This window comes from Siniperca chuatsi, linkage group LG11 (assembly GCF_020085105.1).
Source record: "Siniperca chuatsi isolate FFG_IHB_CAS linkage group LG11, ASM2008510v1, whole genome shotgun sequence".
NCBI lineage: Eukaryota > Metazoa > Chordata > Actinopteri > Centrarchiformes > Sinipercidae > Siniperca > Siniperca chuatsi.
Window position 1 is genome coordinate 28,931,580 of NC_058052.1, and position 26,727 is coordinate 28,958,306.

The 26,727-nt window shown below is 43.1% G+C and overlaps 1 protein-coding gene across 2 annotated transcripts; it reads left to right on the plus strand.

The window, feature by feature from the left end:
- LOC122884256 (glutamate dehydrogenase, mitochondrial-like) lies at positions 1–26,309 on the plus strand. 2 transcript variants are annotated; one of them, XM_044213922.1, is made up of 13 exons: positions 1–640; positions 10,669–10,749; positions 10,905–10,960; positions 13,142–13,205; positions 14,961–15,055; positions 16,344–16,523; positions 18,063–18,200; positions 21,330–21,467; positions 21,580–21,660; positions 21,782–21,905; positions 21,981–22,072; positions 22,249–22,311; positions 23,324–26,309. In XM_044213922.1, the coding sequence occupies exons 1-13, from the start codon at positions 232–234 to the stop codon at positions 23,441–23,443; spliced, it is 1,641 nt and encodes a 546-aa protein (XP_044069857.1). In that variant the 5' UTR covers positions 1–231; the 3' UTR covers positions 23,444–26,309. The 2 variants fall into 2 exon arrangements, with proteins under 2 accessions (XP_044069857.1, XP_044069858.1); XM_044213923.1 differs by lacking the exon at positions 1–640 and adding an exon at positions 7,482–7,667.
- Positions 26,310–26,727: the final 418 nt, after the last annotated feature.

A 26,727-nucleotide genomic window follows, 5' to 3' on the forward strand; every position in this document is an offset into this window, starting at 1 on the left:
AACTAGCGTTAGCCGGTCCGGCGCTGAGGTTAATGGTCTCGTGCCGTTCGGGGCTCGGTTTAACGCAGCCGCACGTGCACGCGCTGTCACGCAGCGGTGTAGTTTACAGGAAGGAGCGGCGGGAAGGCGGAGCCGCCGCTGCGGGACAAGTTTCTGTACCCCCCCGCTGCATTTCCTCGCCTTCTCCCACACTGTCTCTCCGGCTCGGTAAACTTCATTAAAAACCAGAAAATGTACCGGTGTTTCGGAGAGCTACTCACCCGGGGAGCGGGCAGCGTCCTGGCCTCGGGCTGCTCCGCCGCTGCCGCCGACTCTGCTCTCCCGGCGTCCGCGTCCCTGCTGCGGTACCGCGGCTACAGCCAGGCCGTGGACCGGGACGACGACCCCAACTTCTTCACCATGGTGGAGGGCTTCTTCGACCGGGGCGCCGCTATCGTGGAGGACAAGCTGGTGGAGGGTCTGAAGACCCGGGAGAGCGCCGAGCAGAAGAGGAAGCGGGTCCGCGGGATCCTGAGGATCATCAAGCCGTGTAACCACGTCCTGAGCGTCAGCTTCCCCATCAAGAGAGACAGCGGAGAGTGGGAGGTGGTGGAGGGCTACCGGGCTCAGCACAGCCAGCACAGGACGCCCTGCAAGGGGGGTGAGACCCGCACCGGGACCCGGGGATAGCATAGCACCACATACCCTAACGGCATAATCTCACAGGGATGGTAAAGTAGGAAGCGAGGCGGTTAAACCGGCCTCAAGAAGTTATTGTAGGGGCGTTATAGTGGACTCAATCAATCAATTAGTTGATCTCAGAATTAATCAGTAATTTTAAAGTAAAATTTTAAGCAGAAATGTCCAAATTCACTGGTTGTAGCTTCTCTTCTGCAAAGAGAGTCCTGCACCTTTGGACCAGGCTTATTACAAACTTAACATTATTATTAATTTCATTATGTATCATTAATATCATAAGAATAAAGAATGAAACAAAGCAAGATTAAAAATGATGAGAACAACAGAAATATAACAGGCATCAGGAGGGATGATCCATTACTACATGAATGTTATAAGAATGAGATTAGAGAGACAGTTTACAGAAACATTATAAAAAGAGATAATCATCATAGTTGGAATCGTTATCACAACATTAATAAGGAGATTTTCCAGTTTAAATATTTATGAAAGTCGCATAAAATCATCCAGCGTTACATGAGACCAACTCTTTATTATAATAATAATAATAATAAAACTTTATTCATAGAGCAAACAAAGTACAAAGTGCTTCACAACAAGAGGAATAAAACACATAAAATACACAAAAGCCATAAAATAAACAGTTCAGGTAAAATCAGGATCTGCTTTCAGATAAAAATGTGTTTTGAGACGAGACTTAAACGAAGACTCTGACTCAGACAGCCTGATGTCTTCGGGCAGGTTGTTCCAGAGCCTCGGGGCCCTGATGGCCAAAGCTCTGTCCCCCTTAGTTTCCATCCTGGACTCAGGAACAGACAGGAGACCCCTGCCCGAAGATCTCAGACTACGTGAAGGTTCATAAGGGATTACAAGGTCTAAGATATAGTCTGGAGCCATGAAGAGCCTTAAAAGTCATCAACAAGATCTTAAAGTCGATCCTGAAACAGACAGGGAGCCCAGCCCAAATAAATACTGTAGAAATCATAAAGGAGCACAGTTCAAAGTAATTATTAATTGTTTTTAAGGTGCTCACATGTGACACAAGGAGGATTAGTCGATTCATCAGCTCTTCTGTTTCCTCTCTTTAGAAACTGAATGTCTTTACTCTGTGAAACTAACGATTGTTTTCTCAATCAGCCGTTTAGTCGGTGAAATGTTAACATTACAATAATAATAACTTCCATTTAACACATTTAATTAGCTGCCATATGAGACAAAGACAAGCAGCAAACCCTCATAAAGGAGAAGCTGATATTTGGCATTTTTGCGATGATTGAAACGATTAATCGATTATCGAAGTAGTTGTGGATAAATCGACTAATCGGTGATCGTTCCAGCTTTAGTTTTATGTCTTTAAACTCAGCGGTAACGTGCATGCAGGACACGTTCTACGTATTGTTTCACTAAAATTCAAGTCGGCTTATTTTGTTGCAGGTTTCCCAAATATTGTTACTGATTTGACTTGTAGCTTCAGCTCGAGTCTCTAGTGGTTGTTGACATCTACCGCTCAAAATCATTAAAATCTTCAGCAGCAATTACCCGTAATTATCTGTTCGCTGTACCTGAAACCGACACGATAGCTGACAAAATGTGAAGAAGACAAGCTTAAGTTCATTTTCCCACCAGCGACGCTAATGTTTAGAGAGTCTTCGCCGTCCTGAGAGTGAAGAAGATATGCAATTATTGTGTATTTTTGTGTAAAAATAACTAATGAATTATTAGAATATGTTAGCTAATGAACTGCAGCCCTTCTGTCCTCGGCGACAGGCCCGTACGCAGAATAAACACAAGTACAAACTGTTAACTGTTGTCGGAGACGATGGATTTAGAAGAAATGTCCGTTCAGAACCGGATTCTGGGGGAATCCTTCCCCCCGGAGCTGTTAGCAGGACTTAATAAAGGGCTGCAATTTCTTTAACAACCGTTTAAAGGCTGCAGCAAGTGATCACTTTAGTTAGTTTCTCGATTAATCGTTTGTTTCGTTTCCATAAAGCAATAGTAAAATGTCCGCCACAGTTTTCCCAGAGCAGAACAGTCACAACCCAAACATATTCAGCTCACTGCGACGTTAAGACGCGGAAAACCATCACATTTCTGTCGAAAGATACTTAGTCGGTCCAAACTGTCTGTGGCGTTGTCAGCCGAGGAGAGGGAGCCACCTGAAAATTAGAAAAGCAGTTGTGTTATTGTGAGTTCACTTTTCCATCTGCACGTGTTTGCTTTGTTGTTTACTTTGTGAGTTCGGAGCAACTTATATTCAGGTTTTATGAGCTTTTACATGATTGTTTTTTTCCATTCTTGTATGGTTTTAGTCAGACAGTGTGTGTGTGTGTGTGTGTGTGTGTGTGTGTGAAAGCTGCATGTAATTGTAAGCAGGGTTAGGAAATATCCGGTTGAACGTATTGAAGGGGCCGTCGGGCGAGTTGACTGTGTTTTTAAGGTGGTGAGGTTTCCTCCCCTGACAGGAATGCTGACAGTCCGGTCGGCTGCTTGTTCCTGCAGGCTGTGTGTGTGTGTGTGTGTGTGTGTGCGTGTGTGTGTTTATCCTGAACGACACACTCTGTACTGATGCGTACTGAAGGCCGGTTTGCCTCGTCGGTTGCTGTCTCTCTGCGCGTGACCGCAGGCGCGTGAGGTGAAAGCATGCAGACGCTCAGGAGTCTGCTAGTAACGCATGTGGTAGCGATTAGAGATGGAGACCGTTTAAAAAGGTTTAACATTAGTGCAAGGGGGGCACAAGCCAGAGTCTTCGTGTGCCAGTCCCAAGTCTGGATAAATGCAGAGGGTTGTGTCAGGAAGGGCGTCCGACGTAAAACACACGCACAATGACTTCCATACCGGATCGGTCGGGGCCCGGGTTAACAACGACCGCCACCGGTGCTGTTGACCCGCAGGGGACCGGTGGAAACTGGACTACAGTTGCTAAGAGGACGCAGAGGACAGGGTTAGATGGAGGCACATGATTCGCTGAAAGGGAACAGCCGAAAGCAGAAGAAGAAGAAGAAGTAACATTAGTGCAGATACTTTACTTTTAGAAATATATAAACCTGTTTTTCTGCCAAACTTGTCAAATGTTAAACACAAGCGGAACTTGAGCGTTTACAAATTAAGTTATTATTATTATTATTCAAATGATGATTATTATGGATGTTGGTGACTTGGCTCTGTAACGTGAGGCTCGTCACTGTTTAGTGCTGCAGACACATTCAGTCGGCACCGAAGATGTGTTGAGGTTTGATGCCCGGCCCGAGCTGTAGTGATGATAATTCAGCTCATTGATTCCCAAAGCAGGGGCAGCGAGGTAGAGCGGGTCGCTTAAGTAAAAGTTTTAAGCAGAAATGTCCAAATTCACTGGTTGTAGCTTCTCTTCTGCAAACAGAGTCCTGCACCTTTGGACCAGGCTTATTACAAACTCAACATTACTATTAATTTCATTATGTATCATTAATATCATAAGAATAAAGAATGAAACAAAGCAAGATTAAAAATGATGAGAACAACAGAAATATAACAGGCATCAGGAGGGATGATCCATTACTACATGAATGTTTTAAGAATGAGATTAGAGAGACAGTTTACAGAAACATTATAAAAAGAGATAATCATCATAGTTGGAATCGTTATCACAACATTAATAAGGAGATTTTCCAATTTAAATATTTATGAAAGTCGCATAAAATCATCCAGCGTTACATGAGACCAACTCTTTATTATAATAATAATAATAATAAAACTTTATTCATAGAGCACTTATCAAAACAAAGTACAAAGTGCTTCACAACAAGAGAAATAAAACACATAAAATACACAAAAGCCATAAAATAAACAGCCAGTTCAGGTAAAATCAGGATCTGCTTTCAGATAAAAATGTGTTTTGAGACGAGACTTAAACGAAGACTCTGACTCAGACAGCCTGATGTCTTCGGGCAGGTTGATCCAGAGCCTCGGGGCCCTGATGGCCAAAGCTCTGTCCCCCTTAGTTTCCATCCTGGACTCAGGAACAGACAGGAGACCCCTGCCCGAAGATCTCAGACTACGTGAAGGTTCATAAGGGATTTATGCTCGCACACTCGCATGGCGTCGGTGTGTGAACGTGACGTGTAGTGTAGTGGGACAGGGAATGGACTTGTGCAAACATTTGGACACTACTGAGTCAAAATGGACATCAGACAAACACATTTATAGTCAATCTAGAACAGGCGGACAGTCGTCATTGGATAATTGGTTGAACAGGATTTGAAATCTATTGGAGAGTGAATCCCAGCGGTGGGAGCGCTATCATCGCTTCCAGAGTCCAGCGTGTCCAGAGTCCAGCGTGTCCAGAGTCCAGCGTGTCCAGAGTCCAGCGTGTCCAGAGTCCAGCGTGTCCAGAGTCCAGCGTGTTCAGAGTCCAGTCCCTAAAAAGGGCTCCGCCTCCGTGAGAGGGTGACATGTTTTCTGTTCCCCACAACTTTATTGACACTGCAGAGTTAGCCTGTTAGCATAATGTCCAGCAACGTGTTGCGTGCGTGTTGCTCTTTCGGTCTGTCCGACACAAACAGTAGACATCATGTGAGCTGCTGCAGGGTACGAAGGAGTTGATGGTGTATTTTTTTTACCTGGACGCGGACGTGTAAAGTATTCGCTTTGAGTTACGCCGTTGTGCACAGCGGGGAAAGCCTGCAGGTTGATTCTACAGCCAGGAGACGGCGTTCAGAGGCTTTCTAGTGGCAGCGAACAGGGACGTTTCGACCTGCGTCGTCTGTCTGCGCCTTTTTAAAGGCTGCAAATCTACGAATACTTTCTCTTTTTCAGCCACTGAACCTCTGGACTCTCTGATCTGCATTTTATTTTGTAAAATGTACTTTTGTTTGTTTGTTGGCACAGTATCTCAAAAAGGCGGTAACAGTTTTCAGTGAAGTTTGACGAAAAGTTCATCCAAAGAACAAGTGATGAGTTTAACATTGTGAGACAGAGATGAACCACTGTCCATGTTTCCCATGATTGTACGCAGATGCAGACCCGACACACGTGCAGATGAATAATGTTTTCTAACAGACGTTTAGAGGACGGCCTGCGGGCAGTTTGTAGTCGTTCCCTCGACAGCAGCGGCGGGATGTTTCCAGGAAACCTTCAGGACGCTGCTCGGGGCTCAACGTTACACCAATTTGTCAGCAGAAATGTGAGACGAGTTGATCCCATCAGACCGTGACGCTCTGCAGGGAAAGCAGGAAGAAATCTGGCTGCAGTTCCAACTCTGACTGCTGTGGTTGATACTGACCTGTGCTGTGAGGGAAACCAGCAGTATTTGTTGCAGTACTTGTTGCAGTATTTGTTGCAGTGGCAGTACTTGTTGCAGTACTTGTTGCAGTATTTGTTGCAGTATTTGTTGCAGTGGCAGTACTTGTTGCAGTACTTGTTGCAGTATTTGTTGCAGTAGCAGTACTTGTTGCAGTACTTGTTGCAGTACTTGTTGCAGTACTTGTTGCAGTACTTGTTGCAGTATTTGTTGCAGTGGCAGTACTTGTTGCAGTACTTGTTGCAGTACTTGTTGCAGTACTTGTTGCAGTATTTGTTGCAGTGGCAGTACTTGTTGCAGTACTTGTTGCAGTACTTGTTGCAGTATTTGTTGCAGTGGCAGTACTTGTTGCAGTACTTGTTGCAGTACTTGTTGCAGTATTTGTTGCAGTGGCAGTATTTGTTGCAGTACTTGTTGCAGTACTTGTTGCAGTACTTGTTGCAGTATTTGTTGCAGTGGCAGTATTTGTTGCAGTACTTGTTGCAGTATTTGTTGCAGTGGCAGTATTTGTTGCAGTAGCAGTACTTGTTGCAGTACTTGTTGCAGTACTTGTTGCAGTACTTGTTGCAGTATTTGTTGCAGTGGCAGTATTTGTTGCAGTACTTGTTGCAGTATTTGTTGCAGTGGCAGTATTTGTTGCAGTACTTGTTGCAGTATTTGTTGCAGTGGCAGTACTTGTTGCAGTACTTGTTGCAGTATTTGTTGCAGTAGCAGTACTTGTTGCAGTACTTGTTGCAGTACTTGTTGCAGTAGCAGTATTTGTTGCAGTATTTGTTGCAGTACTTGTTGCAGTAGCAGTATTTGTTGCAGTACTTGTTGCAGTATTTGTTGCAGTATTTGTTGCAGTAGCAGTACTTGTTGCAGTACTTGTTGCAGTACTTGTTGCAGTACTTGTTGCAGTGGCACAGTACAAAATATCATCAACAAAGAAACTAAGATTATTAGTATTATTATGGATAAAGATAAAACTTTATGGATTCCTTGGTGAAATTCAATTTGGTACTTTAAGTATACTTTGATGCTAATACTTTTCTACTTTTACTTAAGTAAAATATCTGAGTACTTCTTCCAGCGCTGCTCATACTCAGTAAGTGTGTTTCCATCCATCGTTTGATCATAAAAGTGGAAACGCTGTAAATTTGAAGTATAAATATCTGTAAAAGAGTTTCCTGTCTGATGCGTGGAAGCTGTTTGTGAGAGAGTAACTGCTGACGTCACGAACCCTGAAGAGCTGAGAGCATCAGCTGTGTGTGGAGCGATGAGGAGGCTGGAGCCTTCCTCACACGAACACATGAAGCCAACAGAAACGTCATGTTTCCATCGTCTGAGCTTCCACTGGAGCTCTTTTAGTGACGTCGTCTCGCCGCGTCCTCTTCTTCTTCTGCGACGCTTTAACGGCAGGATCAGCTCCACCAGCTGTTCACCTCCATCAGCCATCGTGTTCACGCAGCAGCAGCAGCGGGTGGAGACGAGCAGCGAGTCACGTTTTCTTTGGTTCATTTTCTGGAAATGTGGTTAATATTTGAGCCACATTTGGACGGAAACCTGACTATTATCCTCTTTTACTCTGCAGCTTTCGTTTCTCCTACATCGTGTTTTCTGAGTGAACCTGCAGCGTTCTGCCAGTGAAGTAACTGGCTTAAAGCAGCAGTAATGACTAACTGTGTTTGTTCTGTTGTCAGTTTCAGCTCTGGAGGTGACTGTCCTGCAGGTAACTGATCCCGTCGAACCCTGCTGCTGCTGTTTTAGCAGTGTTGGTGGTTGGTAGTTAGCAGGACCTTCGCACCAGAACACTTCCTTCGCTGTTGGTTTTAAGTTGTTTGGTAGATTTCAAAATCCAACCATAGCTGTCTGTATTTAACATGTAAGGCTGGTGTTGTTATTTTTCTTATTCTCAACAAATCTCATGTTTGGATCCAAACCAGCAACGTGTCGGTCCGTCTCTCAGTGCCGTCTCACTTCCTGTCTGCGGCGCTCAGCTGCGAGCCCATTGGTTCCTGCTGAAGACCTTTAAAAACACAGATCTGTAGTTTCCTGTTTAAAAAGGCTCAGTAGTTTCCTCAAACAGCTGCTCGCTGTAGTTTCTATCAGACCAACAGGAGGAAACAGAGCATCTGTTGGGGACTATTTCCAGCGGCGGATGAATCCACATGTGGTGCTGTAGTGAGTGTTTGGGGCAGGTGTATGTGGGAGGTGAAAACCTGTTTTTCAGCCTCATCATCTGACATGTTAACGAACCTGTTCCATTCAGGACAAATGTTGGCTGTTGGCTGAGTGTTTTGTCGGGTTTCGTCCACAGCAGCAGCTTTGTTTGCTGGTCTGTACAAAGAGTCTGACAGAAACTGTCTTTGCTGTTGATTCATCTTTTTTAAAATAAAAATACGTCACCAAGTGTTCAGCTGTAGATCGTAAATGTGCTTTGGACACTTCTGCCTTTTATTTGATGAGTCGAAATAGAATAAAATAGAGGTCTGAACTGTGTGCGATGACACAAGAGTTGGATTTGAAAGCAGTGAGATGACAAAGGATTCAGGCCGGTGTCTCTCCGGGAAACAGTCACTTTACTGCTGCTGGTCTGTGGGTCTTTAAGGCTTCGGAGTTTGTTGCCCTGGTTTTCCACACCAAACTCCACTGTTGAAACGCTCTATTTAAGGTTGTCTTCGTGGGAATGCTCGGCCTCGCACACACCCGGGGAAGGTGAAGGGAACGCGCTGCTGTATTTTCACACCAAGTCCAAGTTTACTTGCAAGATATCAGAATGAAACGAAGCAGTTCGTTAAAGATGTAAGTTTGTGCGAAAAGGAAACGGAACCACAAGAAGTGTACAGTTCTGTCTTGGACATTATCCCCTTTAATAACAGCTTTTAAAGAGTTAATCAGGGGTCACCAAGTAGCAGCCTGCAGGCCAAATCTGGCCCTCACCTAAATTATTTGGCCCCCAATGAAATCGTAAAGTCTTTAATCGAGCCGCATCATTTACTTAAAAGAGGGGGCCCGAATGTTAGAGACACCTCTCAGCATGATGCAGCACAACACGACCACTGACGAGCTCACTAATACACATAAAGTGCTGTTGTACTAACCTTTCTGACAGTGTCAGCAGAAACTGAACGTTTCGTAAAAGAGTCCATGGCAGCATCAGATTGGACAGCTGTACCTAATAAAGTGGCCACCGACTCAGTGAGTGGCTGCGCCATGAAATTAAATTCATTTTACAATTTTGGGGTACTTGTACTTTCTGCTGCTTGCACAAAATATAATGAACAAATAAATTATGATATTATCACATCAGTAAAACTTTATTGATCCCCAGAGGCAAAGTCACAAGCTACCCAGCAGTATATAAAGTAATATATTTGGTACTTTAAGTATATTTTGATGCTGATACTTTTGTACTTTTGAATGCAGGACTTTTACTTGTAGCAGAGTATTTCTGTGTTGTTGCTACTTTTACTGCAGTAAAAGCTCGGAGTGCTGCTTTTACCACCTGTGATAAACATGTTTTAGGTTGGAAACTCTTTCACTCGTGCTTTTGGAAACGTGTTGAGGTTTAATATTTGCTGGATGAGTGTCTCCGAGTCGCTGTGTATTAATACAAATGTCCTGAATGTAAATATAAGAAGAGCGGGTGAAGGGTGCGGTTGTTACAGCTGAAGTTTAACTGAAGGTGAAACAGGTTGTACTGTTCCTTTTTAAATGAGCTGTTATGGCCGCCACGCCCTGGCCGACTCACTCAACTCCCACAACAAATCGTTCTCTTCCTGCTTCGTCCCTCGTTCACGTCTCTTTCCCTGCTGACTTCCCGCTTTACTCTTTTCTTCTTCTCTGTTTTTGCTTCCTGTTTCCTTCTCGCTCGCTCCTTTTCCAGTTTTTATTTTTTCGATCTCTTCCTCCTCCTGCTGCTGCTCTCAGTTAAAAATCATTTAAGTTTGAACCCGTCTTTCTTTGCAAAACAAGTCTCAGGCCTGCATGTGTTGGCTCGACTCCAGACTTTTTTTTACTTTCCATGCAGAGAAACGCAGGCAGCTCGTTTCAGCAGCAGAGGGAGCAAACTTTAACGTTCACTGGTCTGTCTGAGGACAAATCCCCCACAAATCCCAACATTTCCAAATGTTCTAGAGCAGAACAAACCTGGTCTCCAAGAGACAAACAGCCTTTAACTGTGAGTCTTCATCAGAGTCAAAATGGACGAAGACATCAGGCCAAACACACATGCAGTATATAGTCGATCTAGAACAGGTGGACAGGTGGATAACTGGTTGAACGGGATCTGTTGGGTAATGGATCCATGGGTGGGCGTTGCCACACCCCATGAACTATCATCACGTCAGAGACATCTTAAAGCTACGAAGGTAGAAAGTTCTGCATCCATCCAGTGTCATAAATGAGAGGAAACAAGTTCAGTTCTTCATTCAGGCCAAAAGCTTCCAGCGTGTTCAGAGTCCAGTCCGTAAAAAAGGGCTCCGCCTCCGTGAGAGGGTGACATGTTTTCTGTTCCCCACAACTTTATTGACACTGCAGAGTTAGCCTGTTAGCATAATGCCCAGCAACGGCATCATCCATGTGTTGCGTGCGTGTTGCTCTTTCAGTCTGCCGACACCAAACACACCACAGGGGACATTTCAGCAGCCTGACCTCGACAGGAACTGAGACCTGGTTCCGGTTGGGTCAGCCCTACTTTACTCTTACGAATGTTTTATTGTGTGTTTCAGGTATCCGTTACAGTACAGATGTGTCTGTAGACGAGGTGAAAGCTCTGGCCTCGCTGATGACGTACAAATGTGCCGTCGTCGGTGAGTATACACACAGGCAGAAATGTCCTCACTACAATGGTTTTAAACTGAAATTGGTCCTCACAAAGATAGCGATATTTAAAGTCACTCTGGTTTTGGTCATATAGTGAAGCTCCTGTTTGCTCTGATGTTACAAGTGAAGTGATTTGTTCCAGATGTGCCGTTTGGTGGAGCCAAAGCCGGAGTGAAGATCAACCCGAGGCAGTACTCTGTAAGTTTTAACGTGACGTTTCTGATCTTCCTCTGCGTCCACGCATCGTTCTCCAACGCCACACGCCATCGGTGTCGCTTGTGGAGTCAAAATGTCTGCTGTCTGAATGAGTTCACTGTGGACACAGAGGTGGAGCCTTGTGTCGTTGCTGTGTAAAACCTTTACTTGCGCAACATAAAGTAATGAGAAACACAAGTGAAGGTAATCTCCCCAGTACTGTTTAACTGGTTGGCATCAGTGGGGGCTGTGGTGATTTCCCAGCTGTTGTCACCTCTCCTCACCCGGAGTTTGACGGTAAATCGTCTGGACTAAATGTCCAACATGAACATGAGCAGCAGCATTACAGCTCCAAACTTTAAAATGTCCCTTCGCTTATCCGTGGGGGATCACACGCCACAGACGAGTTTAAACACGGAGTCTGTTCAGACCTGCTGGGACCTGCGGGGAGTTGCTGCTGTATCCGAGGAGTGTGCGGTTGTTTACCAGCAGATCAGGTAACGCCAGCTGGCAGCGAGCCCGCTGTCAGTCATCTGTGTGTTTCCTGGTTCCCTCACCGTCTCATGTCACAGACTGTGAAGCCTTCACATCGCAGCTTTCTTTTTTTTTTTACCTGTTAGTGAAAATAGTAACATCACTAAACGTCTAGCTCCCCCCCCTCACCCCCCTCACCCCCTCCCCGAGGCCGTAATGCTCATTACGCTAAAGTTAGCGTCGTGGGAGTCTGCAGCCAAGCTAGCAGCTGTGTGAGGCTGCACACAGCTGTGCTTTGGGCTAAATGCTAAACATCAGCATGCTAACATGCTCACAGCGACAATGCTAACATGCTGATGTTTAGCAGCCATCTTAGCTTAGCGTGTTAGCGTGCTAACATTAGCTAATTAGCAGAAACACAAAGTCCACCCTGCAGGTATTTGGTCAAAAACCAAAGTAGACCTGCAACAATTAGTCCATTAATTAATTAGTCGATCGACAGAAAGTTAATCAGCAATTACTTTGATAATCGATTCATTGTTTTGAGTCTTTTTTTTTTTTTTTAAGAAAAATTTTCCGGTTTCACTTAGCCCCATGTCAGTTTTATATCTCAGGAAACTGAATATCTTTGGGTTTTAGACCGTTGGTCGAACAAAACCAGATGATTTGGAGACGACGCCTTGGAATCTCAGATGTGCAAGCGATTTTTATTTAAAATTTTAAATAATCGTCAGTTGCAGCCCTAAACCAAAGAAAGTACTGATGGTGTTAGCATGCTAACATGTGGTGGAGGAGTAACCGATGCTGTCACAGCGTCGGACTTTTAAAAACGGCTGGTTTAAACCAAGTTAAATAACAGCAGCAGGTTCCTTTAACTGCTGATAAGAGTTATCTCGACCCGACTGCTCACTGATTCAGACCTGACAGGAAACGCTGAGCCATCAGCTGGCAGAGAGACACCGGGATTCTCTCTCTCTTTGTACTCTGGCTAATGTTTGCTCGACCTTTGCTCTTTCCCATTTTCTCTGCTGCAAAACACCGTCAGTCATCGCACACGTGCAGCCCCGCTGACCTCTGACCTTTCGACATGAAGGAATTCCACAAATTCAGATTCCAAAGTCAGTGTGATTTCATCAGTTGTTCAGGGTTGTTCAGGGTATCTGCAGCTCCCAAAACGTCTGAAAAAGGTCTGAATTCAGTTTTCTCAAAAAAGCAACTTTTTCAAAAAGTCTGAAATGTAATGAGCAAAAGTCTAAAATCTTGTAAATCCACTTAAATTAGTTATTTTTTTATCTGATCCATCCATTTTCCGCCGCTTATCTGGGTCCAGGTCCCATTAATTGATTAATTATAGTATTACGAATTGTTGTTATATGCTGCTGGGAAGCACTGACAAAAATGTGATATAAATGTTATTATATTAATTTATTTAATAAATCATTGTAGGCCTTTTTGTCCATGCTGGTTTTCATTCTTTGACCAGCATGATCATGAAACAGGTGTTAAATTACGTTCTTTGTGGCATTAAAAAGTCTTAAATTTAGATGTTTAGATGAAATCAGTCGCATGTCTGTGTGTGTTCTGGAGTTATGATGTGCTTAGCTTAGCTTAGCATAAAGACTGGAAACGGGGGGAAACTGTTAGCCTGGCAAAAACGCAGTTTGTGGTGTTTTTTTAACTAAACTGAGGGGTTCTTTGTGTGTTTTTTAGGACGATGAGCTGGAGAAAATCACCAGGAGGTTCACCATCGAGCTCGCCAAGAAAGGCTTCATCGGTGAGCGAACAATCTCCAAATCACAGAGTACAACACAGCAGAGCGCCGGGACAGTCAGATATTGTAGTTTTTTAAACCTGAGGGGAAATCATCTTTACATCGGCCACAAAATGTTAGCACTAGTTTACTCCCAGTGGTGGAATCTAACTAAGTACATTACTTATTTTCATTTAATGCTACTTTCTGCTTCCACTCGGCCTCGTCTCAGAGGGAATATCAGACGTTTCACTGCGTTTGTCCGACGGCTTCAGTTACTTTACAGATCACAGTGTTTCATCCCCTTCCTGTCCGGTGGAAACCTCGTATCTCCAGGTGTTTGTGACGAGCTGAAGGATGAAGAGTTTCCTTCATGTGCTGAGGAAACTCTCCTCCTCCTGAAGCTCAATAAACACTTTAACCCCCCCTCGGATCAGCTGGGAAACGCATCGTCGCAGAGCTGAAAACAGGCTGTTAAATTAAACTACCCAACAGGATATAAAGCAGTTAAAATGAGCTCAACCTGAAACATCTGCAGCAGTAAAATGCAACACACACATGAATGCAGCAGGAATATGAATCCAGAAACATCAGATATAATAAACACTGACAGGAAGCGTTTTACTGCACAGGGACGACTCTCACTGAACACTTTAAGTAACTTTAGCTGATTATACTTCATACTTTAAGTAACTTTAATACTTCATACTTTAAGTAACTTTAATACTTCATACTTTAAGTAACTTTAGCTGATTATACTTCACACTTTAAGTAACTTTAATACTTCATACTTTAAGTAACTTTAATACTTCATACTTTAGGTAACTTTAGCTGATTATACTTCATACTTTAAGTAACTTTAATACTTCATACTTTAAGTAACTTTAGCTGATTATACTTCATACTTTAAGTAACTTTAATACTTAATACTTTAAGTACATTTAGCTGATTATACTTCATACTTTAAGTAACTTTAATACTTCAAACTTTAAGTAACTTTAGCTGATTATACTTCATACTTTAGGTAACTTTAATACTTCATACTTTAAGTAACTTTAATACTTAATACTTTAAGTACATTTAGCTGATTATACTTCATACTTTAAGTAACTTTAATACTTCATACTTTAAGTACATTTAGCTGATTATACTTCATACTTTAAGTAACTTTAATACTTCATACTTTAAGTAACTTTACCTGATTATACTTCATACTTTAAGTAACTTTAATACTTCATACTTTAAGTAACTTTAGCTGATTATACTTCATACTTTTACTGCAGTGAGGTTTGACTGCAGGACTTCTACCTGCAGTGGAGTATTTTCAGAGTGGTGTCAGTACTTTTACTGCAGTATCGGAGTCCTTCTTCCGCCGCTGGCCCCTCCGTGCTGAGCCGGCTGTCTCTCCCGGCTGCGGCCTCAGGTCATCGAACGCGTCAGCATTAAATATACCAACAGTTAAGACAAAGAAGTTTATTATGAACCAAAACTGTGAAACAACCCGAACATAAATATCCGCGATGCAACACGTTAAAAAACCTAAAAATCTGCTTCAAAGTCGTCTTGAATCTTACTGATTTTGATTTGTGTTTCTCTACCCTGTTTTATTGTATTCATTCTTAACTTCTGGAAATGTTTTTACACAACAAAGAAACAACACAACTGCCAACGTTTTTCCATCGCACAAATCGTTGGTGTGCAATAAGCAACAGAAACTCTGTGTATGTAAGCAGTTAGCTGTGCCGCTGATGTCTCTGCGGTGTTGCCGTGGTTCTGCAGGGCCTGGTATCGACGTTCCCGCTCCGGACATGAGCACCGGGGAGAGGGAGATGTCCTGGATCGCCGACACCTTCGCCACCACCATGGGACACTACGTGAGTCTCTGACCGTTGATCTGGATTTACAGAAAATAACATCTTAGATGGACGCAAGCATCACAAGCTAACATTAAACAGAAGCCTGCAGCCTGTTGGAGCAGCTGAGCGTAACTTCAAATGTAGCTCAGTTTGACCGTAAAAACAGCAATAAAACATAAATTTACAGCTCACAGCAGCTGGGAGTCGCATAAACAGTCACATAAACCTTAAAGAAGAGCTAATAATTATAATAATAATAACTTTATTTATATAGTACCTTTCAAGGCGAAGTTAAAAAGTGCTTTACAGTAGAAACAAATAAAGAAAATCCAAAAGATCAGATATAAAGAGATTAAAACAAATACCATCAGTAAAGAAAACTTCTGGACGTTGGGTCGACTTTAATTTGGTGTTTTTTGTGGCTTTAAAATAAAAGCCGGTAGTTTCTTGCTTTTTGTTTTGGCATCAGTTGTCGATCAGTCTCGTGGAATCCAGCGTGCCAGATAAACATCTGGAAATCTCTGCAAACTCCAGACTTTACGCTGAGCTGAGAGTCGCCGTTTTTGTTTTCCTCGCTGCCGTTGTATTTCCTGTTTGTGATGCACGTTAGCAGCTGTTTTCAGTTTTTCGAACATGCTTTAAATATTTAAGAAATTGTAGATGTTCTTGATATTCACCTGCCTGCCTATATGTCTGTCTGTCTGTCTGCTTGTCTGTCTGTCTGTCTGTCTGTCTGCTTGTCTGTCTGCTTGTCTGTCTGTCTGTCTGCCTGTCTGTCTGTCTGCTTGTCTGTCTGTCTGTCTGTCTGCCTGCCTGCCTGCCTGCCTGTCTGCCTGCCTGCCTGTCTGTCTGTCTGTCTGTCTGCCTGTCTGTCTGTCTGTCTGTCTGCTTGTCTGTCTGCTTGTCTGTCTGTCTGTCTGTCTGCCTGTCTGCCTGTTTGTCTGTCTGTCTGCCTGTCTGTCTGTCTGTCTGTCTGCCTGTCTGTCTGTCTGTCTGTCTGCTTGTCTGTCTGCTTGTCTGTCTGTCTGTCTGTCTGCCTGTCTGCCTGTTTGTCTGTCTGTCTGCCTGCCTGCCTGCCTGTCTGTCTGTCTGCCTGCCTGCCTGTCTGTCTGCCTGCCTGCCTGTCTGTCTGCTTGTCTGTCTGTCTCTCTCTCTCTCTGTCTGCCTGTCTGTCTGTCTGCTTGTCTGCCTGCCTGTCTGTCTGTCTGCCTGCCTGTCTGTCTGCCTGCCTGCCTGTCTGTCTGTCTGCCTGTCTGTCTGTCTGCCTGTCTGTCTGACTGACTGCCTACCTGTCTGTCTTCTTCAGGACATCAACGCGTACGCCTGCGTCACCGGGAAGCCGATCAGTCAGGGGGGAATCCATGGTCGGATCTCCGCCACCGGCCGAGGAGTTTTCCACGGCATCGAGAACTTCATCAACGAGGCGACCTACATGAGCCAGCTGGGGATTTCTCCCGGCTTGCAGGACAAGACCTTCGTCATCCAGGTACGCTCCGTCCTCTTCATCACCTGGAGGACGGAAACAGATTCAGAGAATTTGGTTTTTCAAAAACCAAATCTGTAATAGAATAAAAACCTGCAGAGCAACTTTTTATTTTACAAATAAATCACATCACATCAAATCAATCACATTGGAGAACCTGGAACGATCAAATGTTTGTATTTTTGTTTGAAAATTAAATTGCCAAACAATCAGTTATCAACATAGTTGCTGATTGATCTTCTTTCTATTGATTGATCGATTGATCGAAGCGTTATCTGACTTATATGATCAGGTTATTATTCCTCGTGCATTAATGTAAAGCAGGATGTTGCTGCTGCAGCTGGTGGAGCTGGAGCTCATGTTGAACCGGTTTGTATCGGACTGCAGCTGATGATGCTTTTCATTCTGGATCCATCTGCTGATTCTTTTCTCCGTCGATCCGTCGATCGATCGATCGGTTTGGAAAACTGGTGAAAACGGCGAGAAACGCCGTCACGACGACCCAGAGCCCAAAGCGACGCCTTCAGCGTGTCGTCGTGTCCGACCGACAGTCCGAAGCTCGACGTTATTAACAAACATCACAGTTATTACAGTCGTTCAGAGGAAAAGCAGCAGATCTGCACATCTGAGGAGCTGCAGCCAGGAAGGGATTTACAGGAGAAACGACTTCAAACATCAAAACACATTTTCTGTCAGTCGACTGATCGATTCAGCTGAACTTATAAACTGCTGAGAGTTTAATTTATAACAAAACATCAGGTTTTATAAACTCTTCATGTGTTTTGTGTGTAAAAAAGCTAAAACTGTAAATCCCTCTGATTAGCGGCGTTTGTGTTTTCACATTATAAGCGGTGCTTTGAGCTCAATGCTAACATCAACATGCTAATATTCTCACAGTGACAATGCTAACATGCTGATGTTTAGCGGGTATAATGTTTACCATTATAGCAAATGTTAGCATGCTAACTAGCTAATTAGCAATAACATACAGCTGAGGCTGATGGGAACGTCATTATTTTTGCAGGTTTTTGGTCACAAACCAAAGTAGAATTAGTAGATTAATCGATTAGTTGAGCGAGAGAAAATGAATCTATTAATTTAACTATTTTGATAATTGATTAATCGTTCTGATTCTCTGGGTTCCACTTTCCACAATGTAAGGATTTTTAGTTTTATGACGGAAAACTGAGTATCTTAAGGTTTTAGACTGTTGATCGAACAAAACCAGACGTTTGATGTACTGTTTTCACTGTTTTCTGATGTTATATATATATAGACTTAATGATTAAGTCTGAAGATGACTAACAGATCAATCGATAATGAAAGTCATGTTTAGTTGCAGCCCCAAACCAAAGACAGTACTGACGAAGAGGATCACCAAAGTGATTAGAATTCATCCTGAGGGGAGCATGAATGTCTGAATCACACTTCGTGACAGTCCATCCAACAGCTGTTAAAGTAAAATGTGAACCTCATGGTGGCGCTAGAGGACAGGTCAGAGGAGGTTCGCGGGTTTTAATGTGCCCTCTGTTGTGTCTGCAGGGTTTCGGTAACGTGGGTCTCCACTCCATGCGTTACCTTCATCGCTTTGGGGCGAAGTGCGTCGGAATCGGAGAAATGGACGGAAGCATCTGGAACCCCAACGGCATCGACCCCAAAGAGCTGGAGGACTACAAACTGGTCAGTACTGGGGATAGATTAATAAACAGGACTACAAACTGGTCAGTACTGGGGATAGATTAATAAACAGGACTACAAACTGGTCAGTACTGGGGATAGATTAATAAACAGGACTACAAACTGGTCAGTACTGATAATAGATTAATAAACAGGACTACAAACTGGTCAGTACTGGGGATAGATTAATAAACAGGACTACAAACCGGTCAGTACTGGTGATGGATTAATAAACAGGACTACAAACTGGTCAGTACTGGGGATAGATTAATAAACAGGACTACAAACTGGTCAGTACTGGGGATAGATTAATAAACAGGACTACAAACTGGTCAGTACTGGTGATGGATTAATAAACAGGACTACAAACTGGTCAGTACTGGGGATAGATTAATAAACAGGACTACAAACTGGTCAGTACTGATAATAGATTAATAAACAGGACTACAAACTGGTCAGTACTGGGGATAGATTAATAAACAGGACTACAAACTGGTCAGTACTGATAATAGATTAATAAACAGGACTACAAACTGGTCAGTACTGGTGATGGATTAATAAACAGGACTACAAACTGGTCAGTACTGGTGATGGATTAATAAACAGGACTACAAACTGGTCAGTACTGGTGATGGATTAATAAACAGGACTACAAACTGGTCAGTACTGGTGATGGATTAATAAACAGGACTACAAACTGGTCAGTACTGATAATAGATTAATAAACAGGACTACAAACTGGTCAGTACTGGGGATAGATTAATAAACAGGACTACAAACTGGTCAGTATACTGGTGATGGATTAATAAACAGGACTACAAACTGGTCAGTACTGGTGATAGATTAATAAACAGGACTACAAACTGGTCACTGGGGATAGATTAATAAACAGGACTACAAACTGGTCAGTACTGGTGATGGATTAATAAACAGGACTACAAACTGGTCAGTACTGGGGATAGATTAATAAACAGGACTACAAACTGGTCAGTACTGATAATAGATTAATAAACAGGACTACAAACTGGTCAGTACTGGGGATAGATTAATAAACAGGACTACAAACTGGTCAGTACTGATAATAGATTAATAAACAGGACTACAAACTGGTCAGTACTGGTGATGGATTAATAAACAGGACTACAAACTGGTCAGTACTGGTGATGGATTAATAAACAGGACTACAAACTGGTCAGTACTGGTGATGGATTAATAAACAGGACTACAAACTGGTCAGTACTGGTGATGGATTAATAAACAGGACTACAAACTGGTCAGTACTGATAATAGATTAATAAACAGGACTACAAACTGGTCAGTACTGGGGATAGATTAATAAACAGGACTACAAACTGGTCAGTACTGGTGATGGATTAATAAACAGGACTACAAACTGGTCAGTACTGGTGATGGATTAATAAACAGGACTACAAACTGGTCAGTACTGGGGATAGATTAATAAACAGGACTACAAACCGGTCAGTACTGGTGATAGATTAATAAACAGGACTACAAACCGGTCAGTACTGGGGATAGATTAATAAACAGGACTACAAACTGGTCAGTACTGGGGATAGATTAATAAACAGGACTACAAACTGGTCAGTACTGGTGATGGATTAATAAACAGGACTACAAACTGGTCAGTACTGGGGATAGATTAATAAACAGGACTACAAACTGGTCAGTACTGATAATAGATTAATAAACAGGACTACAAACTGGTCAGTACTGGGGATAGATTAATAAACAGGACTACAAACTGGTCAGTACTGATAATAGATTAATAAACAGGACTACAAACTGGTCAGTACTGGTGATGGATTAATAAACAGGACTACAAACTGGTCAGTACTGGTGATGGATTAATAAACAGGACTACAAACTGGTCAGTACTGGTGATGGATTAATAAACAGGACTACAAACTGGTCAGTACTGATAATAGATTAATAAACAGGACTACAAACTGGTCAGTACTGGGGATAGATTAATAAACAGGACTACAAACTGGTCAGTACTGGTGATGGATTAATAAACAGGACTACAAACTGGTCAGTACTGGTGATGGATTAATAAACAGGACTACAAACTGGTCAGTACTGGTGATGGATTAATAAACAGGACTACAAACTGGTCAGTACTGGGGATAGATTAATAAACAGGACTACAAACCGGTCAGTACTGGTGATAGATTAATAAACAGGACTACAAACTGGTCAGTACTGGTGATAGATTAATAAACAGGACTACAAACTGGTCAGTACTGGGGATAGATTAATAAACAGGACTACAAACTGGTCAGTACTGGGGATAGATTAATAAACAGGACTACAAACTGGTCAGTACTGGTGATGGATTAATAAACAGGACTACAAACTGGTCAGTACTGGGGATAGATTAATAAACAGGACTACAAACTGGTCAGTACTGGTGATGGATTAATAAACAGGACTACAAACTGGTCAGTACTGGTGATAGATTAATAAACAGGATGATAGATTAATAAACAGGACTACAAACTGGTCAGTACTGGTGATAGATTAATAAACAGGACTACAAACTGGTCAGTACTGGGGATAGATTAATAAACAGGACTACAAACTGGTCAGTACTGGGGATAGATTAATAAACAGGACTACAAACTGGTCAGTACTGGTGATGGATTAATAAACAGGACTAGCAAACTGGTCAGTACTGGGGATAGATTAATAAACAGGACTACAAACCGGTCAGTACTGGTGATAAAGCTCTAAGTTAGCAACAACACAGAGCAGTAAATACAAAAGAGCAGTGCGCCACCTGCTGGAAGAACAGAACCTTTTTAAAGCAGAGTAATGTTTAATGTGTGAATACTGGGCTGAGGGGAAAACGCCTTTTGTGTTTTCGTGGTTCAGAAGTGAAAAAGTCGGACTGAAGCTGTTAATATATTTCTAGCATTTATTGATATATTAAAGGTGTCATCAGAATAAACAGTGCAAAGGTTCCTCGGGATCAAAGCGCTTTAATTAGAGTTTTATGTCTGTGGTTTAGTATCAAACTCTTCACACGAATCAACCAGAAGAGGGAGGAAACTGCGAACAGCAGGATGAAACCTGATTGGTTAACTTTTAGTTTTTTTTGTCTGTCTCCAGGCCAACGGGACCATCGTGGGCTTCCCGAACTCGACGCCGTACGAAGGAAGCATCCTGGAGGCCGACTGTGACATCCTGATCCCCGCCGCCAGCGAGAAACAGCTGACCAAGGGCAATGCACACAAGATCAAGGCCAAGGTAACGCACACACACACACACACGATCGGTAATTCAGTCATCAGATCATCTGTTCTGTCCTGTTTTCCCATCATGCCTCAGTAAACTGACCTGGTGTCTGTGTTACTTTCAGATCATCGCTGAGGGAGCGAACGGTCCGACCACGCCCGAAGCCGACCGCATCTTCCTGGAGAGAAACATCTTGGTGATCCCGGTCAGTGGACTCTTTGTCTGTTGATTTAAAAAAAAAAGATAAAATGCCAATGGAGCTTCTGCATTGTTCTGTTTTTAACCTTTTACGTGTAATAACGTTTTTCCTCCTCTCCTTGTTTCAGGACATGTACCTGAACGCCGGCGGCGTGACGGTTTCGTACTTTGAGTGGCTGAAGAATCTGAATCACGTCAGTTACGGTCGACTCACCTTCAAATACGAGCGAGACTCCAACTACCACCTGCTCAGTAAGTGAAACCTTCCTGCCGTTAAATCGGTCCGTGACATGAAATCTGATTCGGTCCGTCCGTCTCCCCCCACAGTGTCGGTTCAGGAGAGTTTAGAGAGGAAGTTTGGGAAACATGGCGGCGCCATTCCCATCGTCCCCACCTCTGAGTTCCAGGCCAGAGTCGCTGTGAGTACACACACACACACACACACACACACACACACACACACACACACACACACACACACACACACACACACACACACACACACACACACACACACATACTACTACTTCTTCTTCTACTACTATACGTCTTCTTCTTCTGTGGTGTTGTAAACATGTGTTTTTTTTGGTTGCAGGGAGCGTCTGAGAAGGACATTGTTCACTCAGGTCTGGCCTTCACCATGGAGCGCTCTGCCAGGGTAACACACACACACACACACACACACACACACACACACACACTTATTGTGTTTATGTGTCGGTTTCATGTCTGAATCAGCACCAGGCAGCAGAGCTTCACACTCACGGTTTCCTTTAACCTGCTGTAACTGCTGATTTTGGCCACTTGGGGGCAGCACAAACACACTGTGAGCACAGCATCGACCCCAAGCCGTTCGTCCCTATATGCATTGTAAGCGACTGCAGTGGGGGCCCCCCCCCTAACCACCAGGGGGCCCCGTGTGGTGGTTTAAGGTTTTAAGGGGTATCAGAATCAGAAACACTTTATTGATCCCAGAGGTTACAGCAGCTCACTGTCACGTCAGTCACACAGGAACAGAAGCACTGAGCAAATTATAGATAATACAGGTAACCAAATAAATTAAGTACAAAGTGGGTTTAGAGGTTGATGATAGAAGTACAGTATAAGGTAATAGTGCAATGAGTAATGTCAATAACAATAACAATAAATATTAATTTTAAACTAAAATAGCTGTAATACACAGAATATTGCACAATTACTTCAAGTATTGCAGAGATGTTATTGATCAATGTCCAGTTTAGTGACTTCGGGTCATACAGACTGACACTTAGAGGGAGGAGTTAAAGAGTCTGATGGCCACAGGCAGGAATGACTTCCTGTGGCGCTCTGTGGTGCATTGTGGGGGGATGAGTCTTCCGCTATTTGGTTTTTAAGGGAGAAGCTCGACTCTATACTGTGCTTTATTTGTTAATTTAAAGCGTTATTGCTAATACAGTACGTCTACTCATTCATTTTCATTCAGGGATATTAAACTGGCTGGGGGCCTTGAGGGGTGGGGGGTGGGGGTTTTGGGTTTGAGGGTCGTGTTTGGTCTCCAGCAGCTCCTGAGGGAAACATCCGGCTCTTTAGCTGCTAGACGCTGCACTTTGTTCACCAGCAATGTTACAAATATTTAGCGTCTGAAATGTCTACCCCCCCCCTCTCCTCCCCCTTCCCTCCCCCTCATGCAGCAAATCATGCGAACAGGCAACAAGTACAACCTGGGTTTGGACCTGCGGACGGCGGCGTACGTCAACGCCATCGAGAAGGTGTTCCAGGTTTACAACGAGGCCGGCCTCATCTTCACATAGTCACCTCCGTCCGCCCGTCTGTCTGTTACCCGTCTGTCCTCCATCACCTCTGCAGGATTTCTTCGGTTCATTCCTTCCCTTCAACACGTCTGTTTACGTTCTTCTTCTCACGCTAGACGAGAGGAAACCGCAGGAACTTCGGTTCTCAGCTTCAACGCGGCTGACGCTCCTCTGGATCTGCACATATCGAGAGAGACGACAGAAATATACAGACAACAAGCCTTAATGCCACAGAGACACTTTGTCACCATTTGCCTCCAACACACCATGTGGCCAAAACTATGTGGACACCCTCGTTCACAAACCTCAGTGTTGTTTTGGTCTGTTTTCCTGTTTTGGACTCGATCAGTCGATTGATTGATTAGTGTTTCCCTACCTGAGCGATCATTAAGCTCTTTTTCCACTAATATTTGCTCTTTTTTTGTGAATTACTGGAGAGTTTCAGGTCTTTCAAAACATATTCAAACAAAGTTTCCAGTAGACGTCACAAGCCAAAACGGTCGTTGAATTAAAATTATTAACTAATTGTTTGTCAAATGTGAATATTTCCTCATTTCTTCGTCTTTCTCGATACTAAACTGAATCTCTTTGGGTTTTGGACTGTTGGTCGGACAAAGCAAGACATCTGAAAACATCGCGTCACTTCTCACTTCGGCTGCGACGAACAGTCGATTAATCTGACGATTATTATATAGATTAATCATGCAAGTCCATAAAATGTCAGAAAATAGCGAAACATGTCCGTCGCAGTTTCCCCAGAGTTAAAGGCGACGTCTTCAAGTGTCGCGTTTTGTCCGACCAGCAGTCCAGAACCCAAAGAGATTCAGCTCATAGTCATAAAAACCTGAAAATGTTCACATCTGAGAGGCTGGAAACTGAGAATTTTTGGTTTAAAAATGAAAAAACAATTAGTTGATTCTCCCAATAGTTAAAGATTAATTTTCTGTAATCTACTAATCCAGTAGTTCCCAGCATGTTTCCACCAGTTGTGACCAGTTCAACCAAAGACTCGTTTCCTTGTTTTGTTTGAATACTTTGTAAAAGGCTTGAAACGATCCAGTCAGCGATTTACAATAAAACAGAGAAAAGCTGCAAATCTTGACGCTGGAAGCAGAGAACAAACGATGAATAACTGAAACCAGAAGAGTGGAGGCTGTCCACATACTTTTGGCCACATAGCGAACGCCGCGTCTACATGTTTGTCTCCAGGTCAAGAGCTCGTATCTTCTTTTTATATAATGCAGTGCACATGTGCCTCAGGACTTTAGCTTTAATATTTGCAGCCTTTGGAGTGTGAGTTATTTTTTTTAAAGGACCATTCTGGTGTTTTTGTGTGTTTTAATTCCAAATCAGATTTGACATTGATTGATTTCCTTCCTTCAGGCAGCCGCTGGTTTCACTTCATTTCTATAAGAATCCACTTTGCAAAGACCTGAAACACAGCCTGCGTTTACTTTATTCTTTGTTAAATATGCTTTGATCCTTCCGCTACAGTAAGGTCTTAAAACACTACACGTCTTTCAGCAGTGCAATCAAATATCTGACGTGAAAAACCTCCGTTAGCTTCTCCTGCTAGCAGAGACACTTAGCTGCTCGTTTAGCTTGTCTGCAGTTAACGGGCGACATAAAGTTTCATTTTTTTCCCGCTCAGGTCACGACACAGTCGCAGCTAATGCTAATGCTAATCTTTGCAGTTAAACTAAGCAGCACCGCGCCCCGTGGCGGGACTGCGGACTCGTTACAGGCCGTTCTGTATCGGACACGAGTCTAATTAAAGTACAAACTCCTTTTTTTTTTTTTTTTTTTTGTTTACAAAGGACGTATCATGTATGAACAAAAACTTTCTCTATGTAATTCTGCAAACACAATGCGGAGTTTACGCGCTGCTAACTCGTGTCCCGGCCCCCGGGGGCCACAGACTGGTCAACAGACGCACAGACCGAAGCTTCAGCCGGCTGTAAACTGCAGCTCGCAGGGGAAGCTGTTCGCTGAACTGGTGTTTTTGTTTTTTGTGATTTTTTTCAGCGACGCCACAGAGAATATCGAGACCTGATTTATCACTGAAGCGTCGTCTCTCAGGGTGGGGAGCTGGGGGTTACATGCTGTATGTGGGGGGAGAGTTAAAACAAACTGTATTTTCTGTCCATCAGCCCTGATTTAAACTGCTCTGGGAGTCTGTGTGCGGGAGTTTTTATGCCTTTTTGTTAAAACGAAATATTAAAGCAAAACAAAGTCACGTGTGTTAGTGTTTGTTTCTTCTTTTTAAAGCTTTACTCGGGTTTAACTTCTCACCTGGCCGCAGTGATGTACAGGTGTACCCCAGGACACTGTGACATCACTGCTGGGTGCGGTTACAGGTGCGACGCCTCTGACGGCAGCCAATCACAGAGGGGAAGCAGACGGACGCTGCTGTTCACACTCTTTGATCTGACACGCTTTGTCAAAATGAGATTCATAATTAGGACTTTATTAATCATGTATCTTGTGTTATTGTGCTTCAGAATATTTTAAGTTTGTGAATATTTCGAAATCCAAAGTCATAATTTTGACACAGTAAGTTTAAATTCTGAGTGAAGTCAACTCTGAGATACTACGACATAAACAGATCTCATAATGTTGACTAACTATGAGCATTTCTGTTTTTGTCGTGACATTTGATCCATTTTTCTCTCCTGGCCAGACTCTGCTTCTCATTAATCACTTTTAAACTAATAGGCTCAGATATTTCTTGGGGTTTTTATTAGACTTAATTGATAATGAACAGCTTCACAGTAGTTTTATAATTTAATCATCAGTTAAACAGATGCTGAAACTCTTCTGATTTTACTTCAGTCATAAAACAAATAATAAAACAAATAATAATTCAGCCTTGTGTGATTTTTGTGTGTTATTTGTATTTTTAGTGCTTTTTTTTCCTGTTTTTGTCTCGTGGGCTTCCGTGTCACTCAGATGGGCGGGGCTCTGCTCCTCCTCCCACCAATCAGCGGGCTGCATTTGCCACGTGGCGCCGGAATTCCCCTCCAGCTGCGGGGCTTTCCACTCTTGACTGACAGGCTGCGGGTTACCACGACAACGCGCCTTGGTGCGCGAGGCTCCCAGAGGACAGCGGGGATCACGGCTTCCGGTTAAGAGTGTTGACCTTCAAATTAAAAGCGTTTATTTTCGGAACTACTGCAGTAAACAGAGAAATTCAATTACCTAAAAATGAAATGCTTTACTTTAATACGCTGAAAATAAGACATTTAAGGGAAAAAATACAACTTTTTTTGTATTTGTAACTTACA